Source organism: Trichomycterus rosablanca, chromosome 3 (assembly GCF_030014385.1).
Source record: "Trichomycterus rosablanca isolate fTriRos1 chromosome 3, fTriRos1.hap1, whole genome shotgun sequence".
Lineage (NCBI taxonomy): Eukaryota > Metazoa > Chordata > Actinopteri > Siluriformes > Trichomycteridae > Trichomycterus > Trichomycterus rosablanca.
This window is the reverse complement of record NC_085990.1, coordinates 11,473,640-11,498,099: the sequence shown is the minus strand read 5'-3', so window position 1 is coordinate 11,498,099 and position 24,460 is coordinate 11,473,640. Positions and strand designations below refer to the sequence as shown.

The 24,460-nt window shown below is 43.2% G+C and overlaps 1 protein-coding gene across 2 annotated transcripts in view; it reads right to left on the bottom strand.

Annotated features, from left to right (window-relative positions):
- kcnc3b (potassium voltage-gated channel, Shaw-related subfamily, member 3b) overlaps positions 1-21,346 on the bottom strand; it is a 60,155-nt gene extending 38,809 nt beyond the window's left edge. For both annotated transcript variants that reach the window (XM_062992684.1, XM_062992683.1), the window contains exon 1: positions 20,723-21,346. In XM_062992684.1, the coding sequence (XP_062848754.1) occupies positions 20,723-21,346 (624 nt within the window). The remainder of the gene's footprint in view (positions 1-20,722) is intronic.
- Between the last annotated feature and the right edge of the window lie 3,114 nt (positions 21,347-24,460).

Genomic DNA, 24,460 nt, shown 5'->3' with positions numbered 1-24,460 from the left:
TTTTAAAAAATCGATATATCGCCCAGCCCTAGTAATAAATATTCATTATTCATGGTTTTTAACTTTATTTCAGTCTGAGACAGACCCGCTTGTCCCTCTGTTATTATGGCTAAAATGAGATGGAGAAAATGACATGAGGGAACAACAAACGTTCCCCCAACGTTCCCCCACGAACGTTCCCCCACAAACGTTCCCTCAACGTTCCCCCACGAACGTTCCCTCACGAATGTTCTCCAACGAACGTTCCCCCAACGTTTCCCCACGAACGTTCCCTCAACGTTCCCCCACGAACGCTTCCCCAATGTTTCCACACGAACTTTCCCTCAACGTTCCCCCTCAACGTTTCCTCAACGTTCATTCACGAATGTTCCCCCAACGTTCCCCCCGAACGTTTCCCCAACGTTCCTTCATGAACGTTCCCCCCCAAACGCTCCCCCCGAACGTTCCCCCAACGTTCCCCCACGAACCTTCCCTAAACGTTCCTTCATGAACGTTCACGTGAAAGAATTGGCGGTGGGGAGGGGCGAGTTGTGTTCAGTGAGGGAGAGGGGCAGGGCAGGTGAACATGCGCAGAGACTAACTGGGAGAAGAGAAAGACGAACTGTCGGATCTAACTGGAACGCAACATTTATATCGATATACGCGATATTGTCTTATCTTATATCGCGTATGAAAATATGTCGATATTTTAAAAAATCAACGTTCCCCACGAACGTTCCCCCCCGAACGTTCCCCCACGAACACTCCCTCAACGTTCCCCCACGAACGTTCCCCCACGAACGTTCCCCCAACGTTTCCCCACGAATGTTCCCTCAACGTTCCCCCACGAACGTTCCCTCAATGTTCTCCAACGAACGTTCCCCCAACGTTTCCCCACGAACGTTCCCCCAACGTTTCCACACGAACGTTCCCTCAACGTTCCCCCACGAACGTTCCCTCAATGTTCTCCAACGAACGTTCCCCCAACGTTTCCACACGAACGTTCCCTCAACATTCCCCCTCAACGTTTCCTCAACGTTCATTCACGAATGTTCCCCCCGAACGTTCCCCCAACGTTCCTTCATGAACGTTCCCCTAACGTTCCCCCCCAAACGTTCCCCCAACGCTCACCCCCCCGAACGTTCCCCCAACGTTCCCCCACGAACCTTCCCACGTGAAAGAATTGGCGGTGGGGAGGGGCGAGTTGTGTTCAGTGAGGGAGAGGGGCGGGGCAGGTGAACATGCGCAGAGACTAACTGGGAGAAGAGAAAGACGAACTGTCGGATCTAACTGGAACGCAACATCTATATCGATATACACGATATTGTCTTATCTTATATCGCGTATGAAAATATATCGATATTTTAAAAAATCGATATATCGCCCAGCCCTAGTAATAAATATTCATTATTCATGGTTTTTAACTTTATTTCAGTCTGAGACAGACCCGCTTGTCCCTCTGTTATTATGGCTAAAATGAGATGGAGAAAATGACATGAGGGAACAACAAACGTTCCCCCAACGTTCCCCCACGAACGTTCCCCCACAAACGTTCCCTCAACGTTCCCCCACGAACGTTCCCTCACGAATGTTCTCCAACGAACGTTCCCCCAACGTTTCCCCACGAACGTTCCCTCAACGTTCCCCCACGAACGCTTCCCCAATGTTTCCACACGAACTTTCCCTCAACGTTCCCCCTCAACGTTTCCTCAACGTTCATTCACGAATGTTCCCCCAACGTTCCCCCCGAACGTTTCCCCAACGTTCCCCCCCAAACGCTCCCCCCGAACGTTCCCCCAACGTTCCCCCACGAACCTTCCCTAAACGTTCCTTCATGAACGTTCACGTGAAAGAATTGGCGGTGGGGAGGGGCGAGTTGTGTTCAGTGAGGGAGAGGGGCAGGGCAGGTGAACATGCGCAGAGACTAACTGGGAGAAGAGAAAGACGAACTGTCGGATCTAACTGGAACGCAACATCTATATCGATATACACGATATTGTCTTATCTTATATCGCGTATGAAAATATATCGATATTTTAAAAAATCTATATATTGCCCAGCCCTAGTAATAAATATTCATTATTCATGGTTTTTAACTTTATTTCAGTCTGAGACAGACCCGCTTGTCCCTCTGTTATTATGGCTAAAATGAGATGGAGAAAATGACATCAACCAATCAGAGCGAGGATGTACAATGTGGTACACCTGAAAGGGAAAGGAAGTGGAACACAGGACACTGCGGGAAAATGAAGGTCACTAGTGGGACAGGTGTGTGTGTGTGTGTGTTGCAGGAGGGAGATTGTACACAGTAATGATGATAAACTGTGTGTGTAACCTTGCAGCAGTGCCAGCTCTTTATGGAAGCATGGCCGTGCCACACTTAGTGTGAGTGGTTTCTGGGAATCGCGGTTTGATCCACGCCTACAGTTAATGTGTGGAAATACTTTGTCATGTTCTTTCTTCAGGCTACTCTGGTTATTCTATGTCTCCAAAAACCATGCAGACGTTTCACTGGCTGCTTTAAACTGACTACAGTCTGATAAAAAAAACATCAATCTAAACAGTGACAGTATTAAGGGTAACGACAAAGACAGTCCAGTCAGCTTGATTCTTATTGTTGTTTTGGCAGGGTTCCCTTAAGTAGTGAACACATAGGGTCTGTTCAAAAACCTGGTGAGCTGCCTTGCTGTCTACTGCCTACATAGGCAGCTGCCTAAGTAGAGAGGATTCTAATAAGTCAGCGACTTGCTACTTGGACAGCGATTACAGCGATTACATTAGTTTTCTCTTACTAAGCTAACACAATTAGCCTCATGCCATTCAAACCAATGTGATAGGGTGGCACAACGCCCTAGCATGTCAACTTACGTCTCCCTCCGTGTACCGAAAACTGTTAAATTGTCACTGACAAGCCCAAATTTACAAATGAATTACACTTTACACCGACTAGGCATAAAATTATGACCACTGACAGGTGAAGTGAATAACACTGATTATCTCTTCATCACGGCACCTGTTAGTGGGGGGGATATATTAAGCAGCAAGTGAACATTTTATCCTCAAAGTTGACGTGTTAGAAGCAGGAAAAATGTGCAGCATGAGGATTTGAGCGAGTTTGACGAGGGCCAAATTGTGATGGCTAGACGACTGGGTCAGAGCATCTCCAAAACTGCAGCTCTTGTGGGGTGTTCCCGGTCTGCAGTGGTCAGTATCTATCTAAACCGGCGACAGAGTCATTGGCGGCCAAGGCTCACTGATGCACGTGGGGAGCGAAGGCTGGCCCGTGTGGTCTGATCCAACAGGTCTACAAAGCTACTGTAGCTTAAATTGCTGAAATTTAAAAATTGAATCGTATCTGTGGCTCGAGGGGTTTTGTCTTGACTTAATAACATGCACTTACAAATAAAAAATAAAAAAAGGGTTTCAGAAGTTTTGTACCCGTGTAATCTCATGGTTGGACTACTGCAACTCCCTCCTGGCAGGTGCTCCTATGTCAACTATTAAACCCTTGCAGCTCATTCAAAATGCAGCTGCCCGTCAGGTTTTTAACCAACCTAAACACTGCCACATCACCCCACTGCTGCGTTCTCTTCACTGGCTTCCTGTAGCTGCACGCATACAGTTTAAAACACTGATGCTTGCATACAAAGCCAAAAATGGACCAGCCCCAAGCTACCTCCGAAGGTCCAATTAAACCCGCGCTGTATCATGCAACCTCCGAGCCACTAGTCTCGCTCAACTTGATCCTCCACCCAGAACTAGAGGAAGACAAGCATCAAGGCTCTTCGCTGTACTTCGGTATACTGTACTTGCACCCAAGTGGTGGAACGAACTTTCCTTGTCTGTCCAAACATCTTAGTCTCTTGCTGTCTTTAAAAAACGATTTAAAACCTTCATCACCTCTTTACTAAGCAACTAAGCAGACTTGTACTTACTTACTAACGCTCTTATTCATTTCTTGAAAAACAAAACAACACTTTGGTTCTAACAGGGTTTCAGTAGATTTGTGTTCTTGGATTGTTGTCTACTTAAACTAGATTAGGGAAATGTTCACTATGAAAGCACTTCTGTAAGTTGCTCTGGATAAGAGAATCTGCTAAATGCCGAAAATGTAAATGTATCCTTTAGGGTTGGGCGGTATGACGGTATTACGGTATACCGCGGTATTTAAAAATGGTGACGGTATTTTAAAAATGTGAAGCGCCAAATTTCTGCTTAAGGTCCACCTTGAAAATGGAGACTTTAAGACCTGCGCGCATCCACAATAAGGGAGGGGCAGGAGTTGTAGACGGTTGGAGCTCACTGATTGGTTGTGGGGGTGCTCACTTTTTGAGGCGATAACACAAAAGCTAGGGAGCTCTCTACATAGGGTGTGTTCAAACACCTAGTGAGCTGCCTTGCTCCCTTACTGCCTACTGCCTCAGTAGAGAGGATTATAATAAGTCAATGACTTATTATAAGGCAGGTTATTCGAACGCGCTACTTAGACAGTGATTCCATCGGGTTTTGCTTGCTAAGCTAACAGTTAGCATCTTGCCATTCAAAACCATGGGATGGGGTGGCACAACGCGCTAGCATGTCAATATAACATCTTTGTACCGAATACGGTTACATTCACTGACAAGCCCGAACTTGCAAAAAAACACACTTGTGCAAGTATATACAATATAATATTATCTCTCTGTGTGTGTGTGTGTGTCGCGCTCACTCTTTGCGATACTCGGATTTCGGATTTGAATTCCGACAATAAACAGCTTTTATTATGACTGATTAATTCCCCGTACTGATGTGAAGCAGAATTGGTGTATTACAGGCAATAAGAACGGCGCAAAAATGAAAAGAACATATAAAACATATATATAACGGTTCCCAGAGATGCGACTCGGTTCATTTGAAAGAGCCGTTCAATAGAATCAGATCGCTCGTGAACGACCCATTACTAACAGAGAGACGTCTGCACACACCCCTCCCCCCGCCACGCGGTAATACCGTATACCGCAGTATTTTATGAAGACGGTATGACGGTATGAAAATCGACAATATCGCCCAACCCTAGTATCCTTGGACTGTTGTTGATTTAAACTAGAGTAAGGAAATGTTTACCGTGGAAGCACTTCTGTAAGTTACTCTGGATAAGAGCATCTGCTAAATGTCAAATGAAGCATTCTTGTTTTGAATCAGATGCAGGACAACAGGACAACCTTTAATTAATGACTTCAGATGTTTTAGCCACACCCATTTCTAATAAGTGCATAAAATCAGATTAAATAAATGATACGCTTACAACTTTGTTGCAAAAGTTCAAAAACACGTCCTTCCTGTTCCAGTGTAAATAATGCCAAGTTCACACTACACGACTTTCCAAGTCGTCAGGTTGCTGTACAGTTCACACTACACAACTGGATCTCTTGTAAGCGGGAGTCTTTTAAGTCGGTGTGGCTTTCACACTACACGACTGATTGGCGATAGGGGGTTTCACACTACACCATCTATCACCAACTGGAATCACAGGTGAGCTTCTCTGGTCTCCCAAACTACGTTCTGTCACGAAAACAGACGTGAGAAGTGACGAGGGGTTTAATGATACCACGTCCAAAAGTGCACGTCAACAAGTGGCGAGCGATCAAAGTTTGTGCGCTGATGTGCAGCGGAAAATCAAAGAGAAAAATAAATGAATCTGAGTGAATTTGGCTACATGAACAGCATGGATTGTTCTACAGTGAGTTGGAGGTTAATAAATATTTTTGCAATGCAGCGTTGGAGTTTTGTCAAAAACGATCAGGTCAGAAATACTGTAAAACTTGTGTGTGTGCCGATGTTTTCTGATATAAACTATATTATGCCCCTGTCCCCCCTTTTTACAACACCTCCCCTGTGTTTCCCCTCACCCCGTATCTTACGTTCTCATTGGCTGGTCGACATAGCACTCATTGCCAGTCGGGCAACTCGGATCCAGATATCTGACATGCTAGAAATCTCACTCCGGTCGCCGAGCGTTCAGCGAGCCGCTCGATCGAGTTGTTGAGTAGTTCACACATAGCGATTGAGAGCTGAGTTTCGATTGCAGAGCAAGTGCAGAGTTGCTCCCGAGTCGCCAAATCTAGCGCCGACCAGTCGGCGAGCGAAAATCAGGGCAAAAATCGTGTAGTGTGAACTAGGCATAACCCCTAACAAATGCTCTTTTAAGTGTGTGTGGGCCCAGGAAGAGTGGGTAGAGGCACCATTTTAATGACAATGATTTTAAAGTGGACTGTCCACTTACTTTTGGCCATACAGTGTATGTAACATGTACAGTGTAATTTACCCGTCTGATTTAGGCTTAAGTGACTCTATTTGTAAAATGACTTCAATCACATTGAATACAATCACACCATCAATTAGCGTGCTAGAGCAGCTTGTACTGCAGAGAAATAACTTGGTGTGTGTGTGTGTGTGTGTGTGTGTGTGTGTGCTTTCTATTTTGTATTCTCTCCAGAACACTGCAGTGTTGCCGTGTGTGTTTTGTCCTTGCGACACACCCACTGTTCTTCATCTCTTTAGCACACACACACACACACACACACTCACACAAACACAGTTTACATGCATATAAAATAACTGCAATTTGGTTACTTCATCAACCAGTTCACCAATTTAGCTACATGACAACAGCCTGTTGAGATACAAATTTCTTGGGCTTAATCATCAATGTCAAGCACTGACTGTAATGTTTCTATCTGAACACTACACAGCAATCAAAAAAAACTCTAGAACGGGTTATGAAGCCATTTGTAAAGTTCTCGGACTCCATCAAATCACAGCGAGAGCAAATACCCTTCAATAAAGGACACTTGTAACTGTAATGAATCTACCCAGGAGTGTCCAGAGCTGAGCAACATCATCTCCAAAAAGTCATACTCAAGATATGTCAGACAAAAGCCGACGTAGCCTAGCCTAATAGTTAAGGTACTGGACTAGTAAGTAGAAGGTCGCTGGTTCAAAACCCACCACTGCCAGGTTGTCTTTGTTGGGCCCTTGAGCAAGGCCCTTAACCCTTAATTGCTTACACTGTATACTGTAAGATGCTAAATACTGAAAAAGTAAATGTAAAAGCCAAAGAGCATTAACATGGCAAAATGTTCTGTCATATAGCAGTGGTACTTTGGTGTGTGATTGATTTGCTGCATCAGGACCTGTCCTGGACTTTAATCTCTGTTAAGGGGGAGTAATGAAATAAAGTTTATCTGTCCATGAGCTGAAGCTAAGGTACAATCATTTAGTGCAGGTTTAAAGTTGTGCAGTGGCCCACAGAAGCGAACAGGAAGGGGGCAATTACTTGTTCACACCACACACACATATAAATAACTCTGTGTGTGTGTGTGTGTGTGTGTGTGTGTGTGTGCTTGTTTACAGTGTTAAAAGTGATGATTTCAGCACTGACTGTCCCTGCGTAGACTTCAATGCTGCCAACCTTGGTAACAAGCAGATGGTCAAACACACACATACACACAAACACACACTACGCACAATCACTTACAGATGCACACCATACAGACACATTCTCTAATTCTCACACATTCTCACACATGCATGCACACACACACGCAAACATATGCACATACACCGATCAGGCATGACATTATGACCACCGTCCTAATATTGGGTTGGTCTTTCTTTTGCTGCCCCATACACAACAAACTGAGATGCTCTGTGTATTCTGACACCTTTCTATCAGAACCAGCATTAACTTCTTCAGCAATTTGAGCTACAGTAGCTCGTCTGTTGGATCGGACCACACGGGCCAGCCTTCGCTCCCCACGTGCATCAATGAGCCTTGGCCGCCCATGACCCTGTCGCCGGTTTACCACTGTTCCTTCCTTGGACCACTTTTGATAGATACTGACCACTGCAGACCGGGAACACCCCACAAGAGCTGCAGTTTTGGAGATGCTCTGACCCATTTGTCTAGCCATCACAATTTGGCCCTGGTCAAACTCGCTCAGATCCTCACGCTTGCCCTTTTTTCCTGCTTCTAACATCAACTTTGAGAATAAAATGTTCACTTGCTGCCTAATATATCCCACCCACTAACTGGTGCCGTGATCAGTGTTATTCACTTCACCTGTCAGTGGTCATAATGTTATGACTAGTCGGTGTACATGCTCCCACACAAACACTGTGTGGCTGCATGGGTTTCCCCTGGATTACTAAAAAACATGCAGAAATTAAACTGTGGCCCTTCAATGAATCGGCTTCTGCTGGGTGATTTCCTTGAATCTTGTGTTTTTGGTTGGTGCTTGACCCACTGTAACACAGACCAGTATGAATGTATACAAACACTGCATGGTCAGTATAAACCAAGTTTGCTATAAGTATGCACAATACACACATTTACATGAACAAAAGATCAATGAAAGTGCAGTAAGTTAACAGCTGTGGTCACCATAGTCGCCCCATGTTAACCGATTACTCCAATCAGTACACTTTAGGAATTTAAGAATATGAGTTTTTTTCATATAATTTTAACCTAATAGACACAATCAAACCAAAACCAAATTCATCCAGGGCCCTGATGAAACATAAGACAACACAGGAGGGGGTTCTTACATAAGCAGAGGGACTATTTATGTTCATGCTACTGAAATGACATATTTGGGACCTGTGGTTTATTTCCTTTGGGATTTCTTTGCTTTCTGTAGAGAATTAAGTCAGAATCCCAACTAGACCCGAATTACCAGAATTAGCGTGATGCTACTAATTGTTCTTCATTATACTCGTAACAAGCAAACTTCTTATGGGATTTTTGTTCCCATAATGCTTTTCATCCCCATGAGTGTGTGTGTGTGTGCACACAATATGTTTTCTCTATGAAGAAACACGGGCAGCACGGTGGCTCGGTTGGTAGCATTGTCGCCTCACAGCAAGAAGGTCCTGGGATCAATTCCCAGGTGGAACGGTCTGAATTATTTCTGTGTGGAGTTTGCATGTTCTCCCCGTGTCTGTGTGGGTTTCCTCCGGGAGCTCCGGTTTCCTCCCACAGCCCAAAGACATGCAAGTGAGGTGAATTGGAGACGCACACACAGAATGGTAAACCAGAGTCAGCATAGTAACAGTGTAGTCCAATACAAGCAGACAAAAGGAGACGAGGGACAAAAGGGACACATTTTATCAGAGGAATAAGAAAAAGCACTGTTGCCTCACAGCTAAAAGAACCTGGATTTGATTCCCCGGATTGGTGGCCAGGGTTCTTTCTGTGTGGAGTTTGCATGTTCTCCCTGTATCCGCTTTGACTTTCTCTGGGTGCTCTGGTTCCCCCCAAAGTCCAAAGACATGCAGTCAGGCCAATTAAAGCTAAAAATTACCCTAAGTGTAAGTGTGTGTCTACACCGTGATGGACTGGCTACCTGTCCAGGGTGTTTCCTACCTTTCGCCCAATGAATCAGACCCACCGCAACCTTGACCTTTGTACCTTCTACAGTCTAAAGAGACAAATAATATGGACAGCTGAACCATCAGACAAAATCGCAATCATAACCACATTGTAGAAATGTAACCTTGACATAAAAAGTCAGAGCAATTAAAACACTTTAGATTAGTGTGTGTGTGTGTGTGTGTGTGTGTGTGTGTGTGTGTGTGTGTGTGTGTCCGAATCTGAGAGGCAGCAGGGCATGATGTCGCCTTTGAGATGCTGCTCAGCAGGATATGATCTCATCTCTCCAGCAGGTATCAATCAAATTGGAGATGAAATTACCCAGCAGCCTTTAGCTCAGGTTCCCAGCGGAGCCAACACTGGATCTTGGTGCTTAACACACACACACACACACACACACACACACACCTGGTGTGTCTAGCCTAAAAAACAGATCAATTTAGATTTTACATGCTTTCAATCTGATCCACCAGAATCCTATATTTCAACTATACTACAGGGCCAAAAGTATGTAACCACCCCTTTTATTTAGTAGTTTCTGCAATGTGAAACATTGAGGAATTAAAGCTCACAGAATCTTGTGCTCAAGTTTCTAAGTACTTGAAAGTCCCATTCGCTCCAACATTCACTCTCGGGTTCCAAACTACCACTGGATGCCTTTCAGTTCAAAGACTGTTCCCTACAACTTTTATTCATTGGGCTTTCCATGGTTAAGCAGTTGCATGGCTAAGAGACAAGCCTGAGCTTCCCATGCACACTACTCTAGACATCAACTAGTAGTGTAAAATACAGCACCACTGGACTCTGAAGCACTGAATCATAATGAATTTATACAATGATAATTTATATTTCAGTGTTATATTTCAACAAGACAATGGCTTAAGTGTTTTCTCTCATACTGTCAGTGTGATATTAAGCAACATGACCATAAAGACGTCTTTATAACATTCTTACCCATATTTAACAAGGGTGCTAATAATTCTGGAGCCGACTGTAAGACTACGCAGGATAATCGATGTGTGAGTGGTGCAGTAAAACCCAGACGTGTCTCTCTTCTGAACAGAAATGAGCAGTGACTTCACTTGATGACGCCATGAAAGACAGACAGTGTTTTCTCTTAAGCAAGCAGCTGCAGAGCTCAGTACATGAAATGAGCAATTGGCCATTCCCATCCGTCTAACGCTGCTTTGTGATTGGCTGCATCACTGAGCCGTGTGAATAGGCTGAATTCTGACTGGCTGTGGCTTTTAAGAGGACAGCAATACTGAGCAGAACAGACAAACTGTGATGCAATTGGCTGTGTGTGTGTGTGTGTGTGTGTGTGTGTGTGTGGTGCAAAAATAACCTAAACAGAATCAGAGCAAAACTGAAATCTGAAAACCTGGACCACACACACACACACACACACACACTTAATCAGTACAAAACCAAAGTTATCCAATATGCATATCACCTTGCTAAAACAACTCCTGAAGTAATCAGAAAAGGTCTACTGAGACCTTTCTAAGTACCTAGGACTCCACCAAACCACAGTGTAAGCTGTTGTTTTTAAATGTAGTGAATCTAGCAAAGAGTGACTGGCATGCAGAAAGGGCCCAGTGATAAATCATCCAAAATATACATCATTTTAAAGTAAGAATACTATAGTAACAGTTGAACATGGCAGCGGTACTGTGATGTGGGGTGCTTGCATCAGGGTCTGAAGCAAAAGAGCTTTAAATGCTAGGACTAAGTGGAACAATGCAAGGTCATCTGTCCATGAGTTGAAGCGTCATTTGCAGAACAATGATCCAAAAGACAAAATACAAAGTCCTGAAGTTCTAAGCAGTTCTGGTAGGACCAGTTGGTTAATATTTCTGCATTATGATAAACTAACAAACTATATTAATTTTTTTACAGTGCCGTAGCTATTTAATGCAGCTAATTAGCTAGGCTCTAATCTGCTAGAAAACTGATCTCCAATGGCCTTGATAGAAAGTGTCACACAAAGCCCTGTCCACAGCAATGTGGCTAATATGACTGCTATATTTAAAGACCAAGCACTGTATGGACGACAGATTTATGTCAGAACTGTTGATGAAAGCAACATTCAGGTCAGTTCTAAGCACTGAGGTGCATTATTATCCGTCTCATATCTGCTAATCATAAAACACTGAACCCAATGGACGAGCAAATATTAAAGTAAAACCCAGCATCCTTGTCTGACATGTTTCAGTTAGCATGTACAGAGCAGCCATGTGTTAGAATAGAATAGAATAGAATAGAATAGAATAGAAAAGAATGCCTTTATTTGTCATATATACATATACAGGTGTACAGTAAAACAAAATTCTTTCTTCGCATTTCCCAGCTTGTTTTGAAGCTGGGGTCAGAGCGCAGGGTCAGCCATCGTACGGTGCCCCTGGAGCAGAGAGGGTTAAGGACCTTGCTCATGGGCCCAACAGTGGCTGCATGGCAGAGTTGGGATTCGAACTCTCAACCTTTCAGTTGATAGCCCAAAGCTCTACCCACTAGGCTACTACTGTCCCGTGGTACATGTGATGTACATGTCTTGACATAGTGACCACTGACACCGGATTATGAGCATGTTGGACATGCCATTCCAAATCTATACTTTGATATGTAGTTTACATTAATGGCATTTAGCAGACATTTTTAACCCAAGTGACTTACAGTTGTAAGCAAATACAATGCAAGCAATTATACCGTCACCACTGAGATACCACTGACTTTGCAACTCTACCAAACTCCATCTCCTGGATAGGCTTTTCACGAGAAGAGTGTACCTGTGGGGATGTGTGCCTATTTAGTCAAAAATGCATTTCTTGGGCAAGGTATTGATGTTAGATGAGAAGGCCTGGCTTACAATCAACAGTCCATTTTATTCCAAAGACGTTCGGTGGTGTTGTCATCACAATCATGTCTTTATGGACCTCACTTTTGTGCAGAGGGGTACAGTCACACTAAAAGAGGAAAATGATTTTCTCTGCTGCCAGTTTAAAAACATATAATTTACATTTTATATCAGATTTTACATATAATGGGTGTCGATAAAACATCATGATGTAAAAAATTTGTTTTTAGGTGTCTATAAACTTTTGGACTTACAGTGTACATTTTTAACAACACTCATTTGTTTGAAGACACCAAAACATCAACTGATCCAGTTTGGAAAACACACAGATAGCAACTGTGTGCACTAAAACAACTTTGATGTTGCCGCTCAGGTGGCGCAGCGGTAAAGTACGCTAGCGCACCAGAGTTGGGTTTCTAGATACATCGTATCGAAACTCAGCTCTACTTTTCCGACTGGGTTGGGTGGCAGTATGAACAACGTTTGGCTGTTGTTCATGGGTTTAGCGGGTAGAGTCGGAGCATAGGTCCTCATAACTGGTACAACTGCGGCCCCTGCTGGTTGACTGACGGCGCCTGCACAGGGCTGAGGAATAACATTGAGGGGGGTGTGACCCTCCGTGCGCAGTGTCTCTCGGTGTATGGACTCGGCTCGTGCAGGTGAAAAATGCAGGCTGTACTGATTGCGTGCCGGAGGGGGCGCAAGTCAGTTGAGTGGCGTCCTCAGTCAGCGGCAAAAGGGTCGAATCAGTATAGAGGACACAATCAGGGTAATTGGACATGACTAGAATAGGGATAAAAATTAAAATAAATAAATAACTTTGATGTTGCCATCAAGGGTGTATTCCTGCCTTGTGCCAAGTGTTTCCAGGTGGCACTGTACCAACAGAAACGCTAACTAGAATAAACAAACAAAAAAAGGTTATTTTAAATGCATTACATGAAATCGTCCCTTCAAAATTATTTTATCAAACGTATTGCCAAAAAACAGCATATATCCACGATGGGGGTTGCCATGACGCCTCCCTATTTCCGTTTGCCATTTTTTTGTTTCCGGACGCGTTACATTTGCTGTAGTACTGAGAAAACTACAACATTTCTAATGAGAAGAATTAAACTACTTTTGGTAAGGACTGCATGGTTCAAATATGAGCTCGGGCTCGACGTGTGCCGCTCTCGGGTGCCACAACAACTCAAAAAAATTTAAGCTGTTGTTGGAAAGTATGTGCTTTGAACACCAGCGGATTCGTAAACACTGTCCGTGCCCTGCGCCTTATGCGTTTATTATATATTATATATATTATTATTTATTATACATTGTTTATTATTTCCAATGTTTCACAGCAATTAGAATGTTCCTAGGCTCATCCCTACCTTCCACAACACAGCCGCTGTGTGGCTGCAGGAGTTTCCTAACCCTGCAATGTAAGAGCAACCCACCGTCTCGACTACTCCACTTTCCCTTAGCATTACCCACGCCTGATGTTTACCTCGGCTGACACTCTGACTCGGTTCTACCTCTGCTTTCAAGAAAATGAAGTCGCTGTGTTTGCTATATAAAACCTTTCCTATTTTGTTGCTACATAGGTAATTGTATGCCTCTGTGCTTTTATAGTTCCGTAGCTCCTCACCATCTACATCTTCGGAAAAGATGAAATGGTTCACTATATCGATATAGCTGACCTCTGGCCACAATTTCATGTCATCTACCCACTCTGTAAACGTGGAAGGGTGGGGCACTGTCAGAACATGTACACCACAGCTTCTTAAAATTTCCTTACTATGCAACCACCTAGCGTTTTTGGCCATGCTTGTTAAAACAAAAAAAAACAGTTACGAATGACCACTACTTCTGTCGATCAGAACGTAAACACTGTAACCGGAAGTCAAAAACCGGCTTCAGCTACGAATCACAGGAGAGTTCAAAGTTCAGGAAAATCATGGAAAGGATTTTAAACTGACTTATTTTGGTTGGTGCTTTTTAATTGTGCAAATAGAAAAGAATTCTCTTCAGAATAACAGAATCTGATTAAAAGACACAATTCACACAATTCTTCAGATTTACCTAACAAAGTTCACTTAACATTAGCAAAGCAATTTGTTCAAAACAGACATTTTACTCTCTACTACCCGAGGAACTAGCAATAAAACCCTCATTAATTAAGGTGAACAAACGCAGCGCTGTACATTTCAGCCAGATACTAAAACATGCTTTAACACTTTATAAACTGATAATGGGGGGGTTATAAATGCTTTATGAGCTGTTAATGACTTCTGACTGGGATGAAAGTTTATCTAATTCTCTGGGTTTTAGCCTCCTGTAGAAGAACAACAGGAGTTTCTGCAGCAGGTAAAATTACTTGTCATGTAAAGAATGAGTCCATGTGTCTGTTACCGGGACTGACAGATACAGACTGAGTCCATGCACCTGTTACCGGGACTGACAGATACAGACTGAGTCCATGTGTCTGTTACCGGCACTAACAGATACAGACTGAGTCCATGTGTCTGTTACCGGGACTGACAGATACAGACTGAGTCCATGCACCTGTTACCGGCACTGACAGATACAGACTGAGTCCATGCACCTGTTACCGGGACTGACAGATACAGACTGAGTCCATGTGTCTGTTACCGGGACTGACAGATACAGACTGAGTCCATGTGTCTGTTACCGGGACTGACAGATACAGACTGAGTCCATGCGTCTGTTACCGGCACTGACAGATACAGACTGAGTCCATGCACCTGTTACCGGGACTGACAGATACAGACTGAGTCCATGTGTCTGTTACCAGGACTGACAGATACAGACTGAGTCCATGCACCTGTTACCGGGACTGACAGATACAGACTGAGTCCATGTGTCTGTTACCGGGACTGACAGATACAGACTGAGTCCATGCACCTGTTACCGGCACTGACAGATACAGACTGAGTCCATGCACCTGTTACCGGGACTGACAGATACAGACTGAGTCCATGCACCTGTTACCGGCACTGACAGATACAGACTGAGTCCATGTGTCTGTTACCGGGACTGACAGATACAGACTGAGTCCATGCACCTGTTACCGGGACTGACAGATACAGACTGAGTCCATGCACCTGTTACCGGCACTGACAGATACAGACTGAGTCCATGTGTCTGTTACCGGGACTGACAGATACAGACTGAGTCCATGCACCTGTTACCGGCACTGACAGATACAGACTGAGTCCATGTGTCTGTTACCGGCACTGACAGATACAGACTGAGTCCATGCATCTGTTACCGGCACTGACAGATACAGACTGAGTCCATGCATCTGTTACCGGGACTGACAGATACAGACTGAGTCCATGCACCTGTTACCGGCACTGACAGATACAGACTGAGTCCATGCACCTGTTACCGGCACTGACAGATACAGACTGAGTCCATGCATCTGTTACCGGGACTGACAGATACAGACTGAGTCCATGCACCTGTTACCGGCACTGACAGATACAGACTGAGTCAATGCACCTGTTACCGGCACTGAAAGACACAGTCTCTGTAACAGGTGCATGGACTCAGTCTGTATCTGTCAGTCCCGGTAAGTGTATTTCACACTACACAATTGGATCTCTTGTAATCGGGAGTCTTTTAAGTCGGTGTGGCTTTCACACTACACGACTGATTGGCGATAGGGGGGTTTTACATTACACCATCTATCACCAACTGGAATCGCAGGCGAGCTTCTCTGGTCTCCCAAACTACGTTCTGTCACGAAAACAGACGTGAGAAGTGACGAGGGGTTTAATGATACCATGTCCAAAAATGCACGTCAACAAGTGGCGAGCGATCAAAGTTTGTGCGCTGATGTGCAGCGGAAAATCAAAGAGAAAAATAAATGAATCTGAGTGAATTTGGCTACATGAACAAAATGGATTGTTCTACAGTGAGTTGGAGGTTAATAAATATTTTTGCAATGCAGCGTTGGAGTTTTGTAGAAAACAATCAGGTCAGAAATACTGTAAAACTTGTGTGTGTGCTGATGTATTTTGATATAAACTATATTATGCCCCTGTCCCACCTTTTTACAACACCTCCGCTGTGTTTCCCCTCACCCCGTATCTTACGTTCTCATTGGCTGGTCGACATAGCACTCATTGCCAGTCGGGCAACTCAGATTCAGATATCTGACATGCTAGAAACCTCACTTCAGTCACCGAGTGCTCGGCGAGCCACTCGGATCAGGTTGTTGGGTAGTTCACACATAGCGATTGAGAGCTGAGTTTCAATCGCCAAGCAAACGCCGAGTTGCTCCCGAGCTGGCAAATCTAGCGCCGACCAGTCGCCGAGCGAAAATCAGGGCAAAAATCGTGTAGTGTGAACTAGGCATAAGCAGCAATTAAGTAGGCCATCTGGGACACAACTTTACAAGCTTTGCACACCTGGATTTGACCAGTTAATTCCCAAAGTTCCATCAATTTGAGTGGCGATTTGTCTGGGCTACTCAATTTTATTCAGAGACTTGCCCCAAAGCCACTCCAGTATTGTTTCTGCATCTTAAAGGTGCACTGTTACCTGAGTCTCCCCCAGAAAACTCCCCGAGAGATTGAGAGAGGAAGAGGATGATCATGTATTGAAAAACAGTGCTGTTATGAATATGACTGAAACATTAGCCAGTACAGCTTAGATTAAGCACATAATTCAGTTCTGAATGATGATCATGATCAACAATCAGTATAAACATCATTTCATTTCTCACTCAACTCTCCAGTAATCTCTACAGAGACCCATCAGGAACCAGCTTGTGTCAGGCTATTATGAGTCATTCATTTATTCATTCATCTATAGTAACCACATTATCCTGGTTACAATACAGGGTACAAAGTAGAAAAGCACTCTGGACAGGATACCAGCCCACTACATGGCATCATACACACACATTTACGTTCATTTACATTTACTGGAATGTTCTGAGTGCTGAGAATACTTAAAGGTAGCCGACATGGACCATAAGTAGGAATCAAACCTGGATCAAACTTGTGTGCAACCAAAACCAGTGCAGTGCCACCATGCCACAACAGTACCCAATATTCATTTACATATATTTTTGTTTGGCTCAAACAGCCTCTATCCTAAACAGGGTCCCTGAGGGTCCAGAAATAACTGAAAACACTGGGCACAAACAAAAACCACTCACCAACTATGTCACACTTATGATTAACTCAGAATTGCCAGTCTACAGTCTTTGTCTGTTTCTGAATGTGAAAAGAAACCAACAAGGCGGGAACATGCCAGACTCCTCATAGACAGCAGTTTGAAGTTTGAATATAGGATCAGAATCAGAAGGACCATGCAACTACGCAACACCAACTCCTCCTGCAGTGTCACGGTGTCACCATTGAATGTTTATTCCAGTAGTGTTCACTGGATTCAAAGGGTCACAGGGTCCTGTGAAGGGTCCACGTCCTTATGGATCTTGTTTAGAGCTAAGGGAACAGTTATTTTGGAACTGTGATTAAGCTAAAACACCTGAAATCAATACTTGTGCATAACACAAGCAATTAATATCCTACCATATTATTATGTGACAGAACAGGCCCAGTTTGACATTGATTTTGAATCCAGGTGGCTGGAAAGTGAGTTTATTATCAGGGCGTGAGTGACATTTCCTTTTTCCCTCCTGTGTCCACTTGTCCTCATAGATGGAAGGATCACTGCAGATCGGTAGAAAATAATTTTTGCCCAATCACCTAATCAATTTAATTGTACGTGTCTTCCCTGCTCTTCCAGCATTTTAATGCCCCCATCCTACAAGGAATTAATGGGTTTAATGAGTATGTAAATTAAGTTTTTACAGTCACCAGAACCTAACTAAACGCCTGTAGGAGACGTCAGTGTGTTAGATTGTGCTTTACCCTATTATTATTAAAACACCAATTAAGGAAACTAGGTTTGAAAGACTGATGCCATATATATTCTATTTCTCCTAATGGTTCCAGAGATTGGTTTGATTTGCTGGAATCAGAGTATAGGGTCAGTCATTCTAAGAGTGGATGCATGGCAGAGCTGGGATTCAAACCCACAATCTTCCAATTTATAGCTCAACGCTCTACCCACCAGGCTACCACTGAGCCAATATCTTAATAGGACGCATTTATATGTAATCAACTTAACACAAGAGTCATCTCCAGACCCAGACAGTAATAAACTCAGTAATTTTGAGCTGTGTGTGCCCAATAACGTCTTCTGCACCTCAACTCCACTGAATAACTTTGATTGTAAGCCAGGCCTTCTTGTTTAACATCATCGCCTGGCCTCAAAAATTCTCCTTTGACTAAAAGGTCACAAATCGAACTGACACACTTGACACTTCTCTTGTGGGAAGCCTTTTTAGAGGAAAAGAAGCTGGTACAGCACTTGGTATATTAAAGCACTTGGTTTTGGAATGGAATGTTCAACAAGTTCACTGTCAAGTGTCCAAATTCTTTTTTAACATTTAGTGTATGTGAATTAAGTGAGCTTTAAAGTATTTGGTTAATTATAAAATGTGATGAATTAAATACAAATAAAAAATGTTAATCTTCTATTTGATGCTGTTATGGGTAGGTAAAAATGGTAAGTGCTTACCAGTTAATTTTGCAAGAACATTAATAGGCTCTTTGTTTTTGCAGCTCAATACAAAAATGCCCAATTTAGCCTTTAAAAGTATATTTTAGGGCGTTCAGGTGTCACAGCGATAAACCTCTCCTGACTGAATGATAATGCCTGCACAGAGTCATGGAATAATGTGCTGATCAGGGTGTGTCTCTCCGTACACAAAGCTGATGCTCATATGAAGTAGGGGTGGACGATATGGCCTTTAAATAATATCACGATATTTTGGGATATATTTTTGCGATAACGATATTCACTAGCGATATATAAGAACACTTTTTTAAAAAGTTTATTTTAAAAACAGTTTTGTTTTGCAGACAGTCAGGAAATCTAAGGTACAAATGTTACTAAATGTACATTAAATTAAGCATCACTTCCAGTAGGGCTGGGCGATATGGCAAAAAAAACCTCATATCTCCATATGCTTTTGAGAAGTGGCGCTATACGATACGATATAATGTAAACTTAAAGTAATGTTTATAAGTTCTCTTAAAAACACAAAACATTGTAGTTCTGATAAATTCTGACTAATTACAGTGTTTTTTGCATTATTACAGGCTGTATTTGTATTCATATTGACAACATTTATATTAAACAAACCAGCAGAATCTCACAATCACATTTATGCTGACCGTCTTACTTCAAATAAATGAGCATCAAAAAAATCCCGATTAATATTTGATCATGCTTTGCTATCATTGCAAAATGAATATCTGTCAATTACACAGCGACCAATGAAAAGAGAGCTTAAAATTCCGCCCAGAATCTGAATTCCAAGCTCTGATTGGTTCATACATCTGAATCTCTTGAACCAGAGTTGTTTTGCCTTGTTTCTCAGATGGTAACCTCTATATTTTGTTCGTTCACTGACACAGTTTTGGCCTCACATCATTCTCTGACTGACACTCCTCGTACTCACACGAGCGCTTTTGCTTTAGGTGCTGAAATAAAGTTGATGTGTTGCCACCTTTTGTCGTTACAGTATTTTTGCACGTTTTGTCCGACCTTCTGTATCTGAAAAACTTCCACACTAGTGATGTAGCTCGGCTTTTAGGGACTAGTTCGTCCTCGGTGCTAACTCCGGTACTACTGTCCATTATTTCACTGTTACGCGCTTGAGAGCGAGTGACGCGCGTTTGCTAACAATATCGTGATATGGCAAAAACCATATCGAATTTACAACTATACCGGTATTATCGTGAACGATATTATATCGCCCATTCCTAATATGAAGGTGCAGGTGAAAAGATGCAGTCGCTACTGCACACGTCTCAGAGGGGGCGTGTGTCAGTCTTGCTCTCCTCAATCAGGGCGGGGATCGGCTTAGTAGAGAGGAAGCATAATGCAATTGGGGATACGCTAAAAAGTCGGGAGAAAAAATGAGGAGAAATGCCCCCTCTCTCTCTCTCTCTCTCTCTCTCTCTCTCTCTCTCTCTCTATATATATATATATATATATATATATATATATATATATGAGACTATTTTGTAAAGGATAATAGGGTGATAAATCAGGGCGGGGATCGGCTTAGTAGAGAGGAAGCATAATGCAATTGGGGATACGCTAAAAAGTCAGGAGAAAAAATGGGAAGAAATGCCCCCCCATATATATATATGAGATTATTTTGTAAAGGATAATAGGGTGATAATTTCAGGAGGAATGTTTTACAGTGGTTGGGGTCTTGATATACAATATAAATGTTGTTGCTCAAAGCACCATGCAACAAGTACTCAGATCAATGAAATCCATTAAATAACTTGAACACCAGTTAGAAAATCCTCTCATCGACTTTAAAACCAGCATGAATAATAAATAACCAGCAGTGATTATAATAAATATGATGCACTAACCCGTGCGTATTTGGACGAGTAGGGGTCGTCAAAGAGCGCCCAGATTCTAGGTTGCCAGACGCGCCACCAACCCACTTTGCGATTATCCTCGTGTATACAAAGGTGCTTCAGGTCCCCGTCAGCACCTCCCGCGAGTCCCACATCATCGTCCGGCGGGTCCGGCTCAGGGGTCTCAAAGCTGTCCAGTGCCTCTTCAGCATCCCGGTGCTGCCTGTAGTTCATCCAACAGCACGCCTCCACGTCCGTCTCGTCGATGCCCCAGAATGCCAATTCCTCCTCAAACAGCGGTCCGCACACGTCCCCTGGGCAGTGCAGCTTGCCCGTGCGGTAATAGTTAAGCACGAAGGCGAACACGGCCGGGTGACGGTCAAAGAAGAACTCGTCGGAGGACGAGTCGTAGTCGAAGTTGGTGGGGGCGTCGGTCTCTGTGAGCCATGCCAGGCGCGTGCCCGGCAGCGTGCGCAGCGTGCTCCGGTAGGTCTCGTGCCGCACGCCGCCGCAGTTGATGACGATGCGCTCGTTGTCCGCCGGGCACAGCATGTCGGCGCTCGCACATGCCTTGTTCGACGACTGGTTGCCCGCCTTGCGCCCTCGAAACGACGATACACACACCGAGCTGAGCATAGAGAGGAGGGGGAGGAAGAACCGGGGGGGGGGGGGAGGGGTCTGAGAGGGTGAGAGTGACAGAGAGAGAGAGAGAGAGAGAGAGTCATTAACTTCTCAACCTGTTTTATATAAACACGGTACTGCGCATCCCATATTAATACTATATCTATATATTATCCATCCATCCATTTGCCCCCAACTGCCCACTATACCCACTATACATCTGTCTGTCAGTCCAACTTTTTATATTTGGTACACACTGATCAGCCATAATTAAAACCACCTCCTTGTTTCTACACTCACTGTCCATTTTATCAGCTCCACTTACCATATAGAAACACTTTGTAGTTCTACAATTACTTATTTCTCTACATACTTTTTTAGCCGCCTTTCATGCTGTTCTTCAATGGTCAGGACCCTCACAGGACCACCACAGAGTAGGTATTATTTGGGTGGTGGATCATTCTCAGCACTGCAGTGACACTGACATGGTGGTGGTGTGTTAGTGTGTGTTGTGCTGGTATGAGTGGATCAGACACAGCAGCGCTGCTGGAGTTTTTAAATACCGTGTCCACTCACTGTTCACTCTATTAGACACTCCAACCTAGTTGGTCCACCTTGTAGATGTAAAGTCAGAGACGATCGCTCATCCATTGCTGCTGTTTGAGTTGGTCGTCTTCTAGACCTTCATCAGTGGTCACAGGAAGCTGCCCACGGGGTGCTGTTGGCTGGATATTTTTGGTTGGTGGACTATTCTCAGTCCAGCAGTGACAGTGAGATGTTGCTGTGTCTTATCCACTCATATCCATTCATTCTTCTTTATCTATCCATCTCCCTGCCTGTCCATCCATCCATCCATCCATCTTTCTCTATATCTTTACATATTTGTCCATACGTACATTCATCCATCCATCCATCATCAATCTATCTATCCATTTATATATTTGTGTCTCTCTCTTCATCCATCAATTCACCCATCCATTCATCCACCCCCGTTTATGTCTGCATGTACATGTATTCATCCTTCTGTCAGTCTGTCCACCCATCATCCATTTCCCTCTATTAATCCACTGTTTTGTCCATCTGTTCATCCATTCACAAATTGATCCATTAATACATCCTCTTATCTATCTACTTATTTGTGTAATTTTATTAAAGAATCACTACAATTTTTCCTGCCCACCTGTCCCTCAATGTACCCATCATTTAACTTATCCACCCAGCTGTTCATCCATTAGTTCCTAATATATGTACATCAATCCATGGCAAAGCAAACATACTGTAAAATGTGAACTTTTATAGATAATGTAACAAATAATAAAATGGATGTAGGACTTTCTTTGTCTCTTTTCATTTTCTCTGTTTTTATAGGGTATGGGGTAGACAAGCTAAGGGACAAACATCAGAAAAACAGAACAGTGGTTGCTAGTGGAAGCACAGTAACAGGAATAGACAACACTTTCACACAGTACCACAGTCACAAATATAACCACAGAATTGAATTAGCACCTCTGCAAAAACTGTGCATTGTTAGCTTTGCAAAGCTAAAATCCACAGCAGTACTGCAGGGCCTTTTGTATCAAAGGCAAATGCACAAATCACAATTTGGGATAGCATGCACAAACCTCTGACACCTGAGCAATAAAAAACTGGTCTAAAAAGACTGAAGCGAACTATTACCGTTTTACCTAAACATTGACAGATTTATGTTTGGAGTAAGCCAAAGGATGTCTTTGAACTATAATATCTGCTGCCAACTGGTAGGTATGCTGGTGGATCTATGGTTTATGCACAGCACCTGGATGAAGCCATTAGGTTCAGTGAATGCTATGCATGATTTTATGAGAATGTCCCACAAATACGAGTCAGATTTACAGGACCAGATGCACCATATGATGTAAACACTATTTCCAGATGTCATTCTCTAATGTTCTATAACGATGAATAATTAAAAAGTTGGTTGATGACCACCAAGATAAAGTCAAGATCCTTCCATGGCCTCTCTAATCACCAAGTTTAGACACTAAACCTTTATAGAAAAGTCTGAGTGCAGATAGTCAACTAGATCTCCACTCTCTTTGGCCCTAAAATAACTGAAAGGTTTGTACCAACATTCTACTTAGGGCCACAGAGTGGTGCTGCACATTATGCTATAAAAGTAGCCCTTGATTATGACACCACGAGGAATTTAAGCAAGACCCTGAAACAAACTAAACTAATCAAAACTAATCAAGTGTGTGCTGGCCACAAAACATCAGGATCTACTCGAATGCTATGGTGTTGATTTAGCATAGTTAAAAGCCAACAGCTGTTTGCAATTTCACTGACAGATCAATGCACTTGAAAGAGGGCACTTTCCACCCACTTCCAAATAAATGGGCTTAAAGCTGTCCTAGATTGGTTGCGTCACATTTTTATTAGTAGACATGGCAATGTTTTACCGTTCGCCAATAAAGAAGCATCAGTTAGCTTACAGATCTTGGTTACAATGCTTGTGACTTAGTCAGGAGTCAAACTTGTAAGGTTTGGACCACAGAGCAAATGCTTTTTCCATGGGCACTCTGGCGCTGAGGCGATCTAATGCACTACTCTACCAGTGCTAAAAGCTCGAGATGTAAAATTAGAAGCTCTGCTGTCTGGAGCCAAAAGGCCTTTTTCTCAGAACATTAAGCTAAGCTACCAGTTCGTGAAATCAGACCTGAAACAACGAATGCCAATTGTTAAATTTTTCAATGTCAATCAATGAAATGGAAAAAAAGAGTGGGAGAGATTAAACATTAACCTCTTAACCATCCTATATACACTGATCAGCCATAAAATTAAAACCACCTTCTTGTTTCTACACTCACTGTCCATTTTATCAGCTCCACTTACCATATAAAAGCACTTTGTAGTTCTACAATTACTGACTGTAGTTCATCTGTTTCTCTACATACCTTTTTAGCCTGCTTTCACCCTGTTCTTCAAGGGTCAGGACCCCCACAGGACCATTACAGAGCAGGTATTATTTAGGTAGTGGATGATTCTCAGCACTGCAGTGACAATGACATGGTGGTGGTGTGTTAGTGTGTGTTGTGCTGGTATGAGTGGGTCAGACACTGTGCACTCTCTTAGACACTCCTACCTAGTTGG